General features: G+C 41.4%; 2 protein-coding genes across 3 annotated transcripts; one reads left to right on the top strand and one right to left on the bottom strand.

Moving 5' to 3' along the window:
* Positions 1-1,320: 1,320 nt before the first annotated feature.
* LOC102291177 (prosaposin) lies at positions 1,321-9,293 on the top strand. 2 transcript variants are annotated; one of them, XM_005915407.3, is made up of 15 exons: positions 1,321-1,472; positions 4,257-4,390; positions 4,576-4,650; positions 4,774-4,899; positions 5,553-5,768; positions 5,848-5,991; positions 6,079-6,135; positions 6,445-6,450; positions 6,949-7,116; positions 7,257-7,349; positions 7,469-7,652; positions 7,836-7,999; positions 8,088-8,168; positions 8,412-8,519; positions 8,665-9,293. In XM_005915407.3, exons 1-15 carry the CDS (start codon positions 1,439-1,441, stop codon positions 8,698-8,700), a joined length of 1,626 nt encoding a protein of 541 aa, XP_005915469.1. In that variant the 5' UTR covers positions 1,321-1,438; the 3' UTR covers positions 8,701-9,293. The 2 variants fall into 2 exon arrangements, with proteins under 2 accessions (XP_005915469.1, XP_005915470.1); XM_005915408.3 differs by lacking the exon at positions 6,445-6,450.
* Positions 9,294-9,944: 651 nt separating this feature from the next.
* slc29a3 (solute carrier family 29 member 3) lies at positions 9,945-18,353 on the bottom strand. The gene is made up of 7 exons (XM_005915406.2): positions 18,251-18,353; positions 17,241-17,404; positions 16,744-17,156; positions 16,215-16,297; positions 14,504-14,730; positions 11,364-11,526; positions 9,945-11,025 (listed from the first exon to the last, which is right to left on the bottom strand). Exons 3-7 carry the CDS (start codon positions 17,071-17,073, stop codon positions 10,419-10,421), a joined length of 1,410 nt encoding a protein of 469 aa, XP_005915468.1. The 5' UTR covers positions 17,074-17,156; positions 17,241-17,404; positions 18,251-18,353; the 3' UTR covers positions 9,945-10,418.
* Positions 18,354-18,868: the final 515 nt, after the last annotated feature.

Raw genomic sequence — 18,868 nt, 5'->3', positions numbered from 1 at the left:
GCTTAAATCTCTGAGACAGCTTTCTGTATCCTCACCCTGAACCATGATGGTGAACAATCTTTGTCTTCAGGTCATTTGAGAGTTGTTTTGAGACCCCCATGTTGCTACTCTTCAGAGAAAGTTAAAAGAGGAGGGAAACTTAAAATTGACCTCCTTAAATACTCGTTCTCATTATTGGATTCACCTGTGTATTTAGGTCAGGGGTCACTGAGCTTACCAAGCCAATTTGAGTTCCAATGATTAGTTCTAAAGGTTTTGGAATCAATAAAATGACAACAGTGCCCAAATTTATGCACCTGCCTGATTTTGTTTAAACAATTATTGCACACTTTCTATAAATCCAATAAACGTCATTTCACTAATAAGATATCACTGTGTGTGTCTCCCATATGATATATTTAACTGACATTTTTATTGTAACAACCAACGATTTATACAGCAAAATAATGACTATTAACAAGGTTGCCCAAACTTTTGCATCCAACTGTATAATATAAATATAATAAACAAAAAAGTAATAGCACATAATTATAGACTGTAAGATGCTAGCAGGCTGGGCATACATGGAACACCATAACCAAGTGGCTGACATTGTATACAGGAACATCTGTGCCGAGTATGGCGTGGAAGTGCTGAGGTCAAGATGGGACACACCCACTAGGGTGGTTGAGAATGACCAAGCCAAGATGCTGTGGGACTTCCAGATACAAACTGGTGATGGCTAACCAACCAGACATTGTAGTGTTAGACAAGCAGAAGAAGATGGCTACAGTGATAGATGTAGTTTTACCTAATGACAGCATTGGAGTGCTCGGTGCAGTGACACGCAAGCTAGGCGAGTGGCTCCAGCAGATTCCAGGAACAACATCCAAGATCTCCGTCCAGAAGAGCGCAAGACCCTCAAGCTCCCAGACCTTTGCTAGAGGACCAAAGCTTGAACGATAGGCCCGCCCATAGGGGTAAGAGGGGAATTCTTATGTAGAATTTAAATGCATACATTTTGATTACTCGATATTCTGTCCACATTTCAACAATGAAAACTAAATGTATTTATTTGATTAACTTTCAACTTCAAATTCTTTATTAACTAAAAATTGTTGTTTACTTTCTTGGCCCACCACGGAGCCCTCACTGTAGAAACTATGCATTTCCCCTAGATATCTGTACAAATATTACAACTACTTAAAAATCTGTTTAGTCAAAAGTTCTGGTTGCTCACAAGTGTGTTTGAATTAAAAACAACAACAAAACAAAACAACCCCCCAATCGGCGTTTCGAGGTACTATGACGGTAGGCTGAGAGTCACATGTTTCGATCAGCTGACCGTGAACCATAAAGGCATCAACACCCTCGCGCTCTGCATTGCAGTGCTCGCCCTTCTCCAGTCAATCCTCCCCGACAACCAACACAAACACAGGGCTCGGAAAACAGCGCAGTCATGCTGCTCCTAACTCTTCTTTTGGTGTCCTCAGGTAGTATTAACAGAAGTAGACAAATAATGTGTGTGCGTGTGTGTGTGCGTTTTTTTTAACACTATAGGTGACCTGATTTCGACAGATTTTGGTTGTGTAACTATGTGCGTTTTAACATCAATAGGCGGAAGCGTATACCGGGAATTGTTTTTTATTTCTTTGTTAATAAAGTAACCTGGGATTTTGTTTTCAGTATATATTATATACTGAAATATATAATATGAATATATAAATGATATTCTACAAGTTTTATAGACCTATTTAAAGCGATGTCAAGTGAATCTTTAACCGCGTGACTTTGAAGTTTATTGTTTTACCGTTGGCCTTAGCTGTGCTAACTCAAGCTTTTCAGCTAATGCTAACTAGCTATTTCAGCTAACTAACGTTGCTACATCAGTTACCTAAAATAGCGTTTACGTGTATAAATATGGTAGAACACTACAATAGAAAACCGATCAGTCAGTTAACTGTTGTAGACCCCTGTTTAGCCCAGGCTATGTACAGTATCTGGTGCTTTGTTGACTACTGGTAATGTTGAAGGGGAAGTTTACGTTTGATCTACTAAAGCAACACTTTCGTTTCACCCACACCGAAATGTTGAATTTGAAACTTTCTTTTCAGTCCTTGTTTCTTTTAGGGGATTTTGGAACGGGACCTATACTTGTGCTTCACTTTGAGTCGTGTTCATGGGTTTATCCTTATATTGTGATAAAACTGTCACCAATACCAACCGTTTATTTCTGCAATGAAACCAAATGTGCCATTTGGACTATGGACTATCATGACAGAAGCCTGGTTTCCTTACTGACCATTGGCAGGGCTGTTTTATTCACACACAGACTTCTTTGCTTTAGTTACTGCTTAGTTTCACCTGAATTTCTGGGTGAAACCTAACTTTAGTGTTTTACATCCACATTCCTGCATTGGCATTCCTACTCCCGCATGTCACATGTTTTGGGCTTAGTCATATTGTTTAACATGTGTCGTGTACTTTCTGCTGATAGTTGGTGGTTTGGATCACAAAAACAGTGTAGCCTGTCTCATTAAACAGGTTTATACCACAGGTTACATGCTGATATTGCAAAATCCAATCTGAATCCTGCTTAAAGCCTGTTGTGCTTTACTGGGTCATGTGATCGTGATTACTCACCTCAAGTGTTTTTCTGTTGTTTTCTTTCTTTCTTTCTTTTCTTGACTTTATAGAAACCCAAATGTAGGCTTTTAGGTCACACAGAATTTGTTGACTTACTGTAAAACTTTTTCTTGCCATAAAATGCAGAACAGGCAGTTTCTATTGTTGTCTGCGTCAGAACAGCTTGTCATTTTGTATAAAAAGCATGTGACCCTGCATACACTGTAGCTGGTGATTGAAGGTTTGCTGGTTCAGCCTGTCCTTCGTTGCTCATTCTTGGCCGTTATCACTCAAGTCTGCTCACTGGCCTTGAAATCCAATAATCAGTGAGTGTAAGCTTACTTTTAGTTTGTCACGATTTTTCAAATGTAGGTTTTGTGACATGCAGATAGTTTGGATCTTCATTTCAAAACCATTAATGGGCAAAACAGGAAACACTGCATGCAAAACACGGCTTCCTGCATCACTTTTTCACTTCAGCAAACATGAAGAACAGTAAAGGCTTCTTTTTTGCATTGAGCTATACACACAACCCCTCACCCACCTCCCCCGATTCTTACTTCTGCAATTGTGATGCACGAGTGAGCAATTAAATTCCCCTGATGTGGTCATGCCAGAGATAGACATGCTAATAGGGTTTTAGCCCCCCCCCCCATTAATGGTCATAAACCTTAGCAAAGTATAGCTGGGTATAGCTGGGTACCCACAATCCTCAGTGATTTGTAAATTATCTTGGTTTTAAGTGAGCTTTATTAGTATGGAGAGACAAGGGTGCTGAAACACAGACAAAACATAGAAACACACGACAAAACACGACAACAAAAAACCCCTCACTACTTTCTGAAAAACCTCTTAGAACTCAGCCGACATGGTTAACAGCTGACCTTTTGTCAGTCATCTTTACAGAGTTGTGTAAAATTCAACCTGCAGGGCAGTGTCTTATTGAAATCATACTTTCAGTTGAGGAAGTTGGCCTTGAATTTCCTTTCTGTGGTATGAAGTCCTGTTTGATAAAGTCATACTTTGTATTTTTGGTCTAATCGAGCTAGTTTAGCCTATTTTAAAACTTTAAACATAGTTGAAGTATAACATAAAATAAGAAAATGACAACCCTGAAAAACAAATGTATCGGTTTCCATTGCTGTCATATACAGCAGTGGTGAACTTGCCGAGGAATATGATTTTGTTATGAGATTGCTTTTTGATCTCTCTGTAACTGCTGCTTTAGATTTCTGCAGTGAATCTCTGTAAAGGTTTAAGATGTAACCTATGTAAGTGGTGTCTGACACTGTTGCCTGTCAGAGGTTGTCCTAGTCTTATATTTGGTGTCATGGCTGACACCAAATATATATTTATATTATAATATATTTCTTTTTTTTTTTTTTTGCCCCAGAGTCCCCACTCTTTATTGTAGTCCTATTTTTTTATCCTTTCACCACAGAGGCAAATATATTTGTCCCTCAAGTTCTTCCACTTCTTTGTACATTCCTTCACGTCCATTCTGATAGCTAAAGTTATCTCCGTCCAGGAATTTGCTTACATTCGTGAGCACTCATGTTGCTGCTATCATCAGTATTCCTTGGTTTGAGGTGATGATTTAACACAAAAGTATAAATTGTCTGTCAAAGCATGACTCTTTGTCCTCTTCACAGCGGTGGCAACTCCTCTGCTGGGCACTGAGCAGTGTGCTCGTGGCCCCCCCTACTGGTGTAACAATGTGAAAACTGCATCTCTGTGTGGAGCTGTGACTCACTGCCAGCAGAATGTGTGGAACAAGCCCCAGATGGTGAGTGACCTGTGTATATATATTTTTTTAATTCCCCAAATGGCAAACTGTTCTGTTCTGCTTTCTCCTACATTGAAATGTGTAGTTAGGCAAACATGAATTTATTTTTTTTGTATTGGGATCTTTGGTTTACTTAAAACATTTTTAGCAGCTTTTTATTTACACACTCAATACTCTGGTTTCAGAAATCTGTGCCATGTGAGCTGTGTAAAGAGGTTCTGACTGTGGTTGGGCAAGTACTGAAGGAGAATGCCACTGAGGTAAGGCCAAAAGATCCACAACTTGGGTTTTTTTTGTTTTTGTTTTTTTTTTTTTTAAATAAGAGTTTCCTGCAACCACACTAAGATTTAAACATTGGTATTTGCATATTTCTGTGACTGCAGGCTGAGGTCCTAGGGTACCTGGAGAAGGCCTGCCAACTCATCCCTGATCAAGATTTGAGTAAAGAGTGCAAAGAGAGGGTGGATGACTACTTCCCCATTCTCATGGGAATCATCGTGGGAGAACTGGTGAGCTTCTTGAATCTGTTTGTGCAAGCTTTCACTTTAAATATAGGCAGCCATCCGGGCTTTTAGCATTTGGACAAAAAAAACATTCATTATTGAGTTTGCCTTAGAGTTATACTGTCATAAGGTTTACATTTTGAACCATATTGAATGCTTTCAAATATAACCCATAGATTCTTTTAAACATCGTTTGCTTTGTCTGTGCATTTATCATTCTGCTCTTATTAGGACTGTAAGTAAATACCCCATCTGTTAGTTCTTTCTTTCTAAAGGGAAACACAAGTGGTTGTGTGACAAGAGTGCACCCAGCTTAAAAAGGGCTATTGATGGGGAAATGAGTTTTAACTCAAAATGGGAACAGAGTAGTCATTGTGCAATACTAAACCCATGACTAGGAGCATTTAGTATAGTTGTCTTAACGCACACCTGCTACAACATTCTTGGGGGGGGAAAGGAGAATCCATTTAGTATTTACTAAACCAGTTTGTTCGCACAGGAAATGCAGGCTTTTTTTTTTCTTTTTTTTTTTTTAAGCACAGTCGACTTAAAGGATTTCACTTCTCTTTAGGCTAATGTGTGTGGAAGCAAAGTGTTTTGGTCAAAGGGAGTTTAAAATGGGGAAGGTATTGAAAGTAATATGAAGTTGTGTTTATTAGGATGATCCTGGCGTGGTGTGTGGAGCCATGGGACTCTGTCAGTCACAGCAGGCAGCCCTGGCTAAGGTTCAGGCCCAGCAGCAGCTCTTGTCCAATGAAATACCTCAAGTTGACCTTTCCCAGCAAGTGTCTCCCTTCCTCTTCAATGTGCCCGGGCTCCTTTATCCTCTGGAGAACCACAAAGAGGAGGCTCCCAAACAAGAGTCTCCAAAGCAGGTAAGCTTGAAATGTCCTCAACACCTGCTGTTAAGTGTACTCTTTATTTGGCACTGAAACTTGCCTGTCTTCTTTGTAGGAAAGTGATACGGTGTGCGAGGACTGCATCAAACTGCTGACTGATGCTCAGGCAGAGGCCAAAGCCAATTCTTCATTTATCGACTCTCTCATTGAGAATATTGAGAAGCAGTGTGATATGCTGGGGCCAGGCTTGGCTGACCAGGTAAATATCCCACGTGTGGGTTTCTTCACCACACCCAGGAGGGAGAAAAACAAAGCTTTTCTAATACCTATACTTCTGTCTTTGCAGTGTAAGCAATATGTTAGCCAGTATGGAACCCTGGTTGTTCAGCAGCTCATGTCTATGGTGAGTCTTCTGGTTCCTTTTGATGATGTGCTTTAACCTTCTGTTTGACTTTTTGAAGCTACAATGTGGCTTTAATAGTTATTTCATTGTAGTACTTAAGCTTAGAAGCAAATGCAGCAAGACATTTTTGTAGAACAGCACCACCTGGCCTGCTGACTTAAACTTGGTCATGTTCGCTTGTTCTCCTTTCAAATTTTATCTTCTTACTTTGTTTGTTTTCGCCTGTGTTCCTTTGTTACTTTTCTCCTCTCCATTCATGTCTTTTTGCTCTGTTTTCTCCTACTCTGGGTTTTGTATGCTGCTCCCCAGGAACAGGTAGGTCATTCTGTGTTCAGCCTGTAGCCTTTTAACCCTTAGCTCTTGAGACACGTGCGAATGATGGTCTAATTATACTTTTTTTGAACACTGGGCTTGTTTGGTTAATGACCTGACACTTTGGTGCCTGTTTGAACACTATGGAGTAGGGCCACAGTCAGAGCATGCACTTTACTTGGTTCTTGTGATATGTGCCTAGGTTATGTTAGTTTAAAGAATCAAGTCAGCTATGAGGTGCACCGGTCTTTCCTGGTTCTTCATGCTGCACCTGAAATGACAGTTTGTGTCACCATGAGTGTGTGTGTGTTGCAGTGTGTGTGTGTGCTGGTAAAACAAAGATGTAGTAGGTGTATGTGCATAAAAACTCCTGCATATTGCATGGGTGGCAATGTGGAATTTTTATGCTATAAGCATGAAACTTTACTTTAAATTACTTACCAAAACAAAACAAAAACTTTGGCTTTTAATCCTGAGTAATTGTGTTGCTTCCTTCCTCAGCAACCCAGAGAAATCTGTGCCTTTGCTGGCTTTTGTGCTGGAACGAAGAAATCCATTCCCATGATGACACTTCAGGCCGCTAAGACTGTGCCCGCCGCCAAGGTTTTCCCTGCCGCCAAGCTTTTCCCTGCCACTAAGGTAGACTCTGCTGCAGAAACGTCTGGCAAGGTATAGTATGTTGGATAGTGTACAGTGGTTAATCGTGATTTTTGTATTTGATATTTATTTTATTTAAAAAAAAAAGATAATTAAAGCCTGGTCGTATAGCAGTATATTGCACATGCTAATGAGCCATACCCTGTGTCCAGCCCATGGTCCGTGTCCGTGATTCCCCAACCTGTACCATCTGCGAGTATGTGATGAAACAGTTGGAGAGCATGGTGCAGCAACATTCTACAGAGGTGGGCTGTGTAACACTTAATATGTCCAGTATGATCATAAAAAAAAGCTACAAACTGCTGCCAACATAATACTGGTGTGGTTTGCTCTGCTGACCGACTAACCTGTCTGTCCTGTGCAGGAGGAGATTATTCACGCTGTGGAGCAAGTGTGCTCAATCCTGCCCTCCTCTTTGAGTTCCCAGTGCAAGGATCTGATTGAGACATATGGTCAGGCTATCATTGATCTGCTTGTGCAGGAGGCTGATCCCAAAACTGTCTGCACAGTGCTGGGACTTTGCAATGGTCAAGGACGTGCATATGTTGGTAAGTTCTTAGTCTTCAGAGCACGCTCTATGCAGATGTACATTGTGCTTTAGCTAGCTGGAGCCTATCCTAGCTACCCTAAGGCAAGAGGCAGCGCTGGACAGATTGCCAGGCTGTTGCAGGGCTAAACATTTAAGCATTTAAATACATGGATGGATAATCACTCCTAAAACTGTTTCACAGTTGCACTTGACAAGCCCCGCTTTAAGGTCGGAGGCTACTGTGAGGTGTGTAAAGCTGCAGTCAGTTACATCGACGGCATCCTGGAGAAGAATGCAACAGAGGCTGAGATTGAGGAAGCTGTGAGAAAAGTATGCAACTTTCTGCCTGACTCTTACAAGACTGAGGTGAGTAGATGTGCTAATTAATCTTGTGGAACTCTTTTACCTGTCCTCATGTGACACCCTTACATTTTAACTGTGGTTTGTCCAACAGTGTGACCAGTTGGTCCAACAGTATGAGCCAATTCTTGTCCAGCTGCTGCTCGAGATGCTTGACCCAGACTTTGTGTGCATGGTAAAAGGATTACTTATTTCAAAATGATAAAGTTAACTGGTAGTATGTTTCACTGGACTTTAAATGATTAAACGCTGAAATAGGAATGTTTTTAACTCCAAAAACCATACAGCTTACATCGAATGCTGAAATGTATACATTTTTGGTCATTAGCAGTAAATGAGATTGTTATGGCTTAAACTGCATACCTGCAGCTTAGTTTTTAACGTCTGAGGGTTGTTGTTTTTTTTGCGTGTGTTCTAGAAATTGGGAGCTTGCCCTGGTGCTGCACACAGACTGCTGGGGACAGAGCGGTGCAGCTGGGGACCTTCATTCTGGTGCAAGAACATGGAGACCGCACAACAGTGCAATGTGAGTAGTTTGAAATTTGATTGAACATATTTTTGGGTATCTTATTAACCATTTGGTGTCAAAATGCCACTGGAACTGATTGTAAACTGTTTAAGCTCAACCTTACTCTAATACATCTCTCCAACCACTTGTTTTTGTCTTTCAGGCCGTGGCTCATTGCCAACGCCATGTGTGGGTATAGAGGACGACCCATACAAACTGACCTGTAGGGAATTAAACAGAAATACTCTAGTGCTGCATCCCACTGTTCATTTTTGTGTTTAAATTAACTTTGATATTTTAAATGATGTTATGGTGGAAAGGGACTAGTGTTTTCTTCTTTTCCCCCCTCCAACAAAGTATTGGATTATTGGGCAGGGGGGAGTAATTACATGTATAGTGGCACACAATTGCTTCACTGTCTGCTTTTCAAACTTGGCATCGTTTGAGTTGCACTTGGTTTTTCTTTTACTGGGAGAGGTGAAAATAAGAACACAATTTTCACATTTGCTTTCTTCTCTGTGGTAGTACTCTTTGCAAATACAAATGATTCAGTTCATTAGTTGATCTGTAAATCTGCAGTAATAAATTTCTCTGAAAAATATTTTGTAGAGATTTTGTTTTTATGAGCTAACACTGGAGGTTAATCAGTGTAATTTGAGTTCACTCTTTAACTGTTTTGTAAACCTGTGTGCTTCTAATGCACTAAACTTCTCAGAATTAAATGTCTGCTTGAAACGCTGAGGTAATTGTTACAGTGCAAACTTTTTAACAAATAAAGCGATTCCCAATCTATTTGTTTTTGTTTTTTTCCTTGTATTGTGACTGGAATTTCCCTCAAACTTACTATGGTGAAAGGACTGGTTCTTGTATAGCGCTTTTCTACTCAGCCTTAGCACCCAAATCTTCACACAGCATTCCTCATTTATACAAGTCCTTTACTTTTAATGCTTTCTAATGTTCACACTCCAGTGGATCCACCCATCAAAGTGACATTTAGTATCTTGCCCAAGGAAATTTGGCATGCAGACTGGAGCAGCTACGGATGAAAACACCAACCTTCTGATTATTAGATGGTGTTGTGTGGACTGAACCTGTAAAAAGATGCTCACACATTTAATTGCTGAGATATCTTTAAGAGTCCAATTTCAGTCTGTTTTTCTACATGATAAAAAATAGTATTTATTAGTAGGAAAATGTGTAAAACGTCATAGCAATACAAATAAAGTCCAATATACACACCATCCAGTGGGTGTTTGAGTCTTTGCTGGGCCTATTCTTTGCTGCTGCACTCGATCAGCTCTGCTCTAAAGCTTTGTGTGCTGTCTGCTGCAACCTGAAAAAAATGCTAGAGATTCAGATTAAAGAAGCTGCGAGGAAAGTATGGAACTGTGTCTGACAAGACAATGGTGTACTTGTATTAAAAAATAATGATCCTCACACAAAACCTCTCCCAGAGTTTTATTTGTTGTCCATCAATACAGCCAGTAGTAATGTAGTACAGCAAACCACAGCATGTAGATTTGTTTTTTTAAACTGTTCATCAAGATGTGTCGAGGTTTATAGCAGGTAGACAGGATCAAGCCACATGTTCGAAATCCTTTAACCAAGTGTTTTCACCAAAAGCCTTATTTAAAAAAAAAATAAAATAAAATAAAATATCATTTTTACAATTTACTGAGTACTCCAAAATTGTCATCTGATTTTTAAAAATTTTAAAATCTGTTTCTTATAGATAGCAGTGATTACAAATCACTTCATAAATGTAAACATATTAATGCGAGGTATAAAGAAATTAAGGCATGTTGGTCAAGTGAAAAGCTTATTGGCAACTAACCCTGAGCCGATACCTGACTTTACTGGTGCATGCTGCAGTTCTGATTCACCTGAACATGACCAGGTTACTGTGTACCAGCCTGATCAGATATAGTGCACGATGAGCACAGACAATGCAGATCCAACAGCCAGTCCCAGAGCGAGAAAGAAAGACATGATCACTCCTGTGGCCTCTGCCAGCTCTCGATGTACCACCTTTGGGCCGTAGATCATTGGCAGTGTGCCTAAGTAGCCATTAGAGAGACCCAGCAGGCAGTTAAAGAGCACCGGATACGCATCATGATTGAACACTACTGTAAGGAGGTGATCCCTTGGCTGGTAGTTACAGAGCATGAGGAGTGGTACCATAACGGAGCGACACAGCACCAGCACAGGCAGGACTTTACTTGTGGGACCAGGGACCTGCAGCCAGGCTGTGGCCATTCTGCCACATAAATCTGCTACGTTGTACAGGAGGAAACAGCTAAGAGGCACAAAGTAAGTGGTTGTCCAGGGGCTGCCACTATCCTTGTTAACAGACTGTATTCCTGAGGATACAGCAGGGAATACCATGATGGAGACAGAAAAGACATAGAAGACACTCAGTCCGAGCAGCCAAATCTTCTTAAGGATGGGTCGCAAAGGTGGGGTTTTGTTTCCAGCACCTTCATCCTCGCTCATCCCACCTGGACTACTGCATGCCATGTAGTGTCTAAAGAATAAAAATGGTGAATTGGAACAGGTTCATTATTATTATTGATTTATAGTTGCTTCATCATTAAATACATTTATTTCACATGCATTTAATGCATTAACTAAAAATACAATATGCAGAAAATGACTGGCACAGGTTAATTTAGAACCCATTGCAGATCTTAATTTATTATAATGGTTTTGAGGGTTTTTTAAACCCACCCTGTGTATGACACGAACACTGGTTCAGGTGAAATCACAAATAATGATATAAACTACACAAGAGCACATTTGTACATTCAAAATACAGATGTGGTTGGTGGTGTATTTAACCACATGGAAACCAGAACTACTGACCTTGAATATGCCAGCCTGGGCAACAGCAAATATGTGATGATGCAAAGCAGAATGAAGACATCCGCCGTGAGGAAATAGACCAGAGCGCTGTTTGTCACATCTTTAGCTATGGCTAGGTCCGCTATTGAGGCTAAAGAACTCAGTGTACCTCCCATAGCCTGACCTGAAGCAGAAAAGGAGCTTGGTTTAAGTATTGTGCAGTAGATAAAAGTCTTGCATTGTTGCCTCTTTAAATTGATTGTTTGTTTGTTTGTTTTCTTTTTAAATGTTATAAGCTTTATTAGAAAGCAGGCTGAAAGGAAATGAGAAAAAGAGGCAGTGATCCAGCATCCCAAATTCTTAATTCAGTGTGTTATATAATAAAAAGGGGCTCAAAAATTGGGGCCATCTTTACTATAAGGGTTCTGGGAGACTTCAACAGAGCCAACGTGAAGAAGGTTCTCCCCAAATACTATCAGCACATCTCCTTCCCCACAAGAGGTGATCAAACATTGGACCATTGTTACACTCCATTCAAAGAGTGCTACAAACCCCTTCCCCGCCCAGCTTTTGGTAAGGCAGACCATTGTTCCATACTGCTGCTGCCTGCATACAGACAAAGACTGAAACAGGAAAAATCCAGCTTCCAGGGTTATTTACAAATGGGACAGTGAGGCTGAGGAGGTCCTGCAGGACTGCTTTGAGACAACTGACTGGCAGATATTTGTGGATGCAGCTGATGGCAACATCAATGAACTCACAGACTCGGTCATTGGATATATTGGAAAGTGCATGGATGATACCATCACAAAAACCACTGTCTGCATATATCCAAATCAGAAACCCTGGGTAAATAAAGACGTTCGCGCCAAGCTAAAAGTGCGGACCTCTGCCTTTAACTCCGGGGATGCTGATGCATATAAAGCAGCCATGTACGACCTCCGAAAGTCCATAAAAAAGGCCAGAAAGGACTACAGGAACAAAAATGGAGCTTTGACACCAGGCGACTGTGGAATGGACTGCGCTGCATCACTGACTACAAGAAGGATAACACGGGCAGTGTTCAGCCCACTGCATCTCTCGCAGACGAGCTTAACAACTTCTATGCTCGTTTTGACGCAGACAACAGAGAGCAGATCCTCTACCCTCAGGAGGACAGTGAGGCTGCAACTTTAACTCTGAAAACAGAAGCTGTGAGATGGACCTTTAAAAAGGTAATCCTCACAAAGCTCCAGGACCGGACGGCATCCCAGGCCGGCTACTCAGAGTGTGTGCAGACGAGCTGGCAGAGGTGTTCACCAACATCTTCAACCTCTCCCTGAGGCAGTCAGTGGTCCCCACGTCCCTCAAAGCATCCACCATCATTCCCGTTCCCAAAAAATCAGTGGTCTCCTGTCTGAATGACTACCGTCCTGTTGCACTGACATCCGTCATCATGAAGTGCCTGGAGCGGCTGGTCAAAGGTCACATCTGCTCCTCCCTCCCTGACACACTGGACCCTCTTCAGTTTGCCTATCGGACAAACAGAGCCACAGAGGATGCCATCGCCCTGGCAACGCACACCACCCTCACTCACCTGGAGAAAGGGAATACATATGCAAGGATGCTCTTCATCGACTACAGCTCGGCATTTAACACCATCATCCCCTCAAAACTTGCCACGAAGCTCGTCGACCTTGGGCTGGGAACACCGATCTGCAGATGGATTCTAAACTTCCTCACAAACAGGCCCCAGGTGGTGAGAGTTGGTAAGCACACCTCCTCATCACTCATCCTAAACACAGGTACGCCACAGGGTTGTGTGCTTAGCCCCCTCCTATATTCCCTGTTCACACACGACTGTGTTGCTAAACACGAGTCCAACATCATCATCAAGTTTGCGGATGACACAACCATCATAGGCCTCATCACAGACAACGACTGAGACGGCCTATAGAGAGGAGGTGATGGCACTGTACGAGTGGTGTCTGGAAAATAACCTGACTCTCAACATCAGCAAAACTAGATAAATGATAGTGGACTACCGGAAACGGCCAGTCAGGTAACACCAGCCCATCCACATCAACGGTGTCAAGGTCGAAAGGGTCAGCAGCTTCAAATTCCTTGGAGTCAACATCACCGAGGACTTCTCCTGGACCCTTCACACAGACACTGCTGTCAGGAAAGCTCGCCAGCGGCTTTACTTCCTGAGGAGGCTGAGGAAGTTTGCCATGAATCACCTCAAATTTCTACAGGTGTGCAATTGAGAGCTTGCTGACGAGCTGCATCACAGTTTGGTACGGAAGCTGCTCTGCCAGCAGCCGTAAATCACTACCGAGGGTGGTGAAGGCAGCAGAGCACATCACTGGCACGAGGCTTCCTGCCATTCAGGACATTTATCTCCAGCGATGCCTCCGTAAAGCACACAGCATCATCAAGGACCACAGCCACCCAGCACATCAGCTGTTCTCCTTGTTACCATCTGGCAGACGTTACAGGAGTCTGTCTGCTCGGACTACAATATTTAAAAACAGTTTTTACCACCAAGCCATACGACATCTCAACCACAACACTTAAACACACACAACACAGTCCACAGGACGCACTCAGAGTACTTGTGGAGGCTTCACAAGTACTCCGTTTAATCTGCACTGGTCACGCCACTTTATTGTTATTGATATTTATATTTAAAAAGTGCAATACTGTAATTTTCTGCTGCTCATTCCTGCGCAATATCCCAACTGCCCTCCCGTCATATTTCTTTTCAAGATTCTTATTTAATCACTAGTGTACATATATTTATATTTATAGATACATATATATTTAGTCATCTTTCCTCTTTTACCACATCTCTCTAATATTTTGCTCTTTACTATTTTTCTATTTATTTTATTATATTTTCTTCTACTGTACCATGCCGCTGAGTGACTGCTGCTCGTCAAACACATTTCATTGCAATGTTGACCCTGTGCTAACTTGCATATGACAAATAAAACTGAAAACTGAAACTATACTCGTACAATGTGACGTAAGAAGTTACTACATACAGTGAAATCATCTTCATGAAGCAGCACATAATCAGGATTTGAAAACATGAGAAAATATTTGTGAGCATGCACTTTAATAAAAGACACCAGTGTCAACAAAAGACATCTCTAACTTGACTTGAATAAGATCTCTACCTGATATGAGGGCCTGAGAGATCCTCATGGGAAAGTGGCCACTGATCCCGAAAATGCTACCATAGAAGATGTTGGAGGCTCCGCTGACTACGGCCACACTGACCAGTGTGACGACTAAGAATCCCATCCTGTAGTTTGACGTGTCCACCTTCACCAGCGCTGTGGTCATCGCGAACACAAACAGGATCACAAACAGCGATGATAGGATTCGGATTCTTGAAGACACCCTATGCACACAAACACATACTGGGATTAGGCAGAAAGATCTTTGAGCTCTGTTAACATAATTGGGTTTACAAAAGTAAACATGGATGTCAAATCAGCTTTTACATTTTCCTTCATACAGCGCTCTAACAGCCCAATCTTTTAGCTCTTTGGGGCATATATGACACTTATATGTTTCAGATGAACAAAATTTTAATATTAGTCCAAAGATAATCAAAGAAGATCCATAATACAGTTTGTAAATGATTATTATATTAATTAAAGGAAAATAACATAAACAAAAAAAAAACAAACTTAATTGCTAGTGTGCTTCGGATCAATATCCTGCTACATAACTCAAGTGAACCTGAGCTTCAGGACTGAACTAGTTACCGGACATTTTCCAGTTACAGGTGGAGAGAAAAATTCATGGTCTCAACAATTACAACAAACTGTCCAGGTCCTAAAGCAACCAGAGACCATCACACTACACTGTTTGACTGTTGATATGTTGTTATTTTCATGAAATGCTGTGTTAGTTTAATGTCAGATGTAGCGGGACTGAAACCTTCCAAAAAGTTCAACTTTTGTCTAGTTAGTTCACAAAAGATTTCAAGATGTTTTTTGGTAAAATGTGAGACGGGCCTTCGTGTTGTTTTTGGCCAGCAGTGGTTTCCTCCTTGGTCAAGAGATGCATCGCCCTGAGAAACTGTGTAGGGGTTGAAATGAAATGAGAATGTAAAAACTAATATTGATGATCTGAAACATGTAAATTTGATGAATATGCCAAAAACAAACAAACAAACAAACAAAAAAAAAACCAACCAAAAACCCCCAAGAAATCAGGAAGGGAAAAATGCTTTTCCACAGCACTGTAACTGTTTTCAAGTTCATGAGCAGGAGAAACCATCAGAGTTGGAAGTAAACAACAAAGACAACAAGGGAGAAAGGCAACTTCACTTGACCAGATTTCACCCCAAATTTGAGGTTCTCTCAAAAAGGCCCCATTCATCAGAACCCATCCACAAGGCTACCATGGTAAAACCCTCTGGTCAAGTGACCCATCTCCCTGAGAAATGTGTGTAGAGGCTGAAAGTGATGCAAAAGTCACATGTATCCTCATTTGACCGTTCACAATGGATTTACTTTTCTTTTTTTTTTTTCTTTTGTTGTGTTGTTTAAACATGTTATAAACTATTACACACACACACACGCAGTCTGGCCTAATGTGACACAGCTAGCCTTTAATTATCCACCCCAATAATAAACACAGCTGAACAAAAATCCAGAGAGAGGGTGAAGAGACACACTAGATCAAATGTTCCAACATAAATTAGATCACCGCTGCCCTGTCCTTTAAGAACCTAGACAGGACAAATGTGACATTGTACCGTCCAATCATCCAGTAACCGAACAGCAAGGCTGAACTGTGAAAGACAGAAAACTCTCAGAGAGGACTGACCTGTGTGTGTGTGTGTGTGTGTGTGTCTGTGTATGGGGAGCTAACCTGTTAACAAAAACGTAGTTGAGGATCAGACACAACACAGAGGGCACAGTGGAGGCTATGGACAGATAACTTTCAAAGTAATCCTGTGAACAGAGAGATAAAAGAAAACATTTTTAATCAGTATTCACTTGAATAAAAGCAGCGAGTTATGGATGCATGTGGCATCTGACACACAAAAGAAAAAGGAAGTGAAAGGGGAGGGTGAAACGAATAAATAAATCTGTAATAGCCATTTCCCCCAAGTCTAAGCAAGTGTTTATCTTGCAAAATCAAAAATTAATCAAGACTTAATGGCAGTTTGCTTTATGTTTTTCTTACACATTAATGCATACAAGTGTCACCATGAGTGAGAACAAATTCCACAATGCCTGGGAGCAGGCTGCAATGGATTTCAATGAGATGCAAAAAGACAGCAAGTCATATGATCTCAGACGGGGTTGCAACAGCTTCATGTCACAAGCATGCAGAATTGCCCAGATGTGTTTCTTCCTGTGAAAAACATGCATATCACGCTTTGTTAAGCACTCACACTGAGGTCTGAATGCTGCTCCTCGTTGCTGCTGTGATGAGTGTCGTTGCTAAGTTTATAGAGCCAGTAGTGTTTAGCTGTTATGAAGAAGTTCCAAGGCAGCAGGGATCCAATGCCCATCAGAAAGAAAATGATGTACACCAAATAGTACGAGTCCTCTGGACTGTAGCGCACAGCCAAAGGTGGTGGGGAATTTTGGGGGAGAAGAGACGCAGAGAGGCTATGGTCTTCGCTCTCTTCGTCTTCCTCATCAGATTCATCATGGTTACCAAGTGCATTAGGAAGATATGATGAGTTAAGACTGGGGTGCACAGGTCCTGTACCGTCCATTTCCACAGACTGCGCGCCGGACACTCACAAAGCGAAGGTTGCAAAAGTGAAGAGCACCAATGCAGGAAGTTTTAAACAGAAATCTGTGGAGGAGGAGAAGAAGAAAAATATGAGAACAAAACCAGTTCACTGAGGAACTGACATTATATTGTTATTATAACGCTTACTTTTCTTAGAACTTGTCCACAGATGGGAAAAGACAACCACGTTTGCTCGGAGCCCATAGTCTGGAGAGGTCACTGACGCTGACAGAAATTCCGGTGAATCAGCCACCTGACATGATCAATTTCATTCAGTGTTGGAGGTAGTCTTGCATCTTCCACATCTGTTTCTTTATAACATGTAAGAAATAAAAAATATATAAGTATCCTGTGTTTGTCACCACAGTATGGTCAGTAAACATTCACAGTAAATAGACAATCGTGACCTGCTGTGGACTGTCAAAGGAGACCAATGCCATTTCTTAATGGGCCACTGCAACTACGGATTTGAACCCACAACTAAATGCTCCATCAGAAGGAAAAGTCAGCATTTATGTCAATTATCATATTAGGGCATGTTCTTGTTGAACCATGATACTGGCTTTCGGCAATTTTATAAAGCGTCTCTACTCTTTTTTAAAAGTAAAGTATCACATGAAAGACGCTAAAAATAAGCGGCAAGTGATGCAAGCAGGACCGCTCATGAGACCAGAACAGAAGCTGCCTGGAGTGTTTGAACACCGCAGGCAGGAACAGACAAACGAAAGGAAGCAGGTTCAAACTAGCACGGCTTTATCACGTCAAAAAGCGGGTCATTAAAGGCGACTGGCGTGAAGCACACAGCTGACTTTGCATCTTAAAATCGTGATGTGCTGATGAGGAACAAATATTCACGTGATGCTTACCCACGAAAAAGCAACAGTAACAGTAAGTAAAAACAGACTAAAGAGCCGCTTCTTTTAACAAAGTATCCTGCTAGCAGCAGTTTTTGCGACTCCCGGTGTTCATTGTAAAATTATTCAGCTCTTTTGTTGGCACTCTTCATTTTAAGGGTCGTTAATGGCGAAAAGCTCTCTTTTATTCGTTAACACTTACACACGACCTAACAATAGATGCTAGCTAAGTGCAAAAAGAAACGTGAGCAACCTTCTCGACCCATACAAACTGTAGCTCAAGTAAAGATATTTTAAATGTACCTTTCTCTGTGGACTCCTTCGCTGTTGCTTCTGCCTTTCCTTGGCGCTTAATGGACCGCCTCAAAAACTCTGGTCAGCTGACCAGGGCTGACAACAACAACAACATCATTTCCGGTAAAAAAAAAAAATCTTCAAAGTTAAAGCCGTAAATATTTAAAACAATCACTAGCTGATTCAAACCATATTATTTTACAAAGTGGCAAAATAAAATATCGCCGAGTTACGCTTATGTGTATAAAACTCGGAGGCATTTCAAAATATGTTTGAAAAGGATTTCCTGCGCAGACCGACTGTGTGGGGTGATGGAGCACCTCTTCAACCTGAGGCTGAGGCTGGGGAGAGTCCCACATCTCTGGAAAACCTCCTGTGTTGTACCAGTGCCAAAGACTTCACGCCCCAAGGACCTCAGACAGACCACGTGACTTTCGCGCATTGCTTTGTGGGTACCAGTGGCAACAAAATCAAAACACTGCATCAAGCGCTAGTATTTCCAGCACCGGTAATCATTAATTCTGCGGTTTTAATCCCTATTTGCATTTTATTTGCCCCCAAAACAGTTATGTACAAAACGAAAAGGCAAAGACTTCACGCCCCAAGGACCTGACATCCCACCTGATG

Source organism: Haplochromis burtoni, unplaced genomic scaffold (genome assembly GCF_018398535.1).
Source record: "Haplochromis burtoni strain Fernald_Lab_line unplaced genomic scaffold, NCSU_Asbu1 Contig_12, whole genome shotgun sequence".
NCBI lineage: Eukaryota > Metazoa > Chordata > Actinopteri > Cichliformes > Cichlidae > Haplochromis > Haplochromis burtoni.
Note: the sequence above shows the minus strand (reverse complement) of the source record. Positions and strands in the feature narration are given on the sequence as shown.

Bases quoted from the DNA above. Each gene is read 5' to 3' on its own strand.
- LOC102291177 (XM_005915407.3), top strand. From the start codon at position 1,439: ATGCTGCTCCTAACTCTTCTTTTGGTGTCCTCAG. The intron at 1,473-4,256 runs GTAGTATTAACA...TCCTCTTCACAG, and splicing joins TCTTCTTTTGGTGTCCTCAG to CGGTGGCAACTCCTCTGCTG. The intron at 7,117-7,256 runs GTATAGTATGTT...CCCTGTGTCCAG, and splicing joins CTGCAGAAACGTCTGGCAAG to CCCATGGTCCGTGTCCGTGA.
- slc29a3 (XM_005915406.2), bottom strand. From the start codon at position 17,073: ATGGACGGTACAGGACCTGTGCACCCCAGTCTTAACTCATCATATCTT. The intron at 14,731-16,214 runs GTTAGCTCCCCA...TTGTGTGCATAG, and splicing joins AACTACGTTTTTGTTAACAG to GGTGTCTTCAAGAATCCGAA. The intron at 11,026-11,363 runs GTCAGTAGTTCT...TTTATTCTTTAG, and splicing joins CCCAGGCTGGCATATTCAAG to ACACTACATGGCATGCAGTA.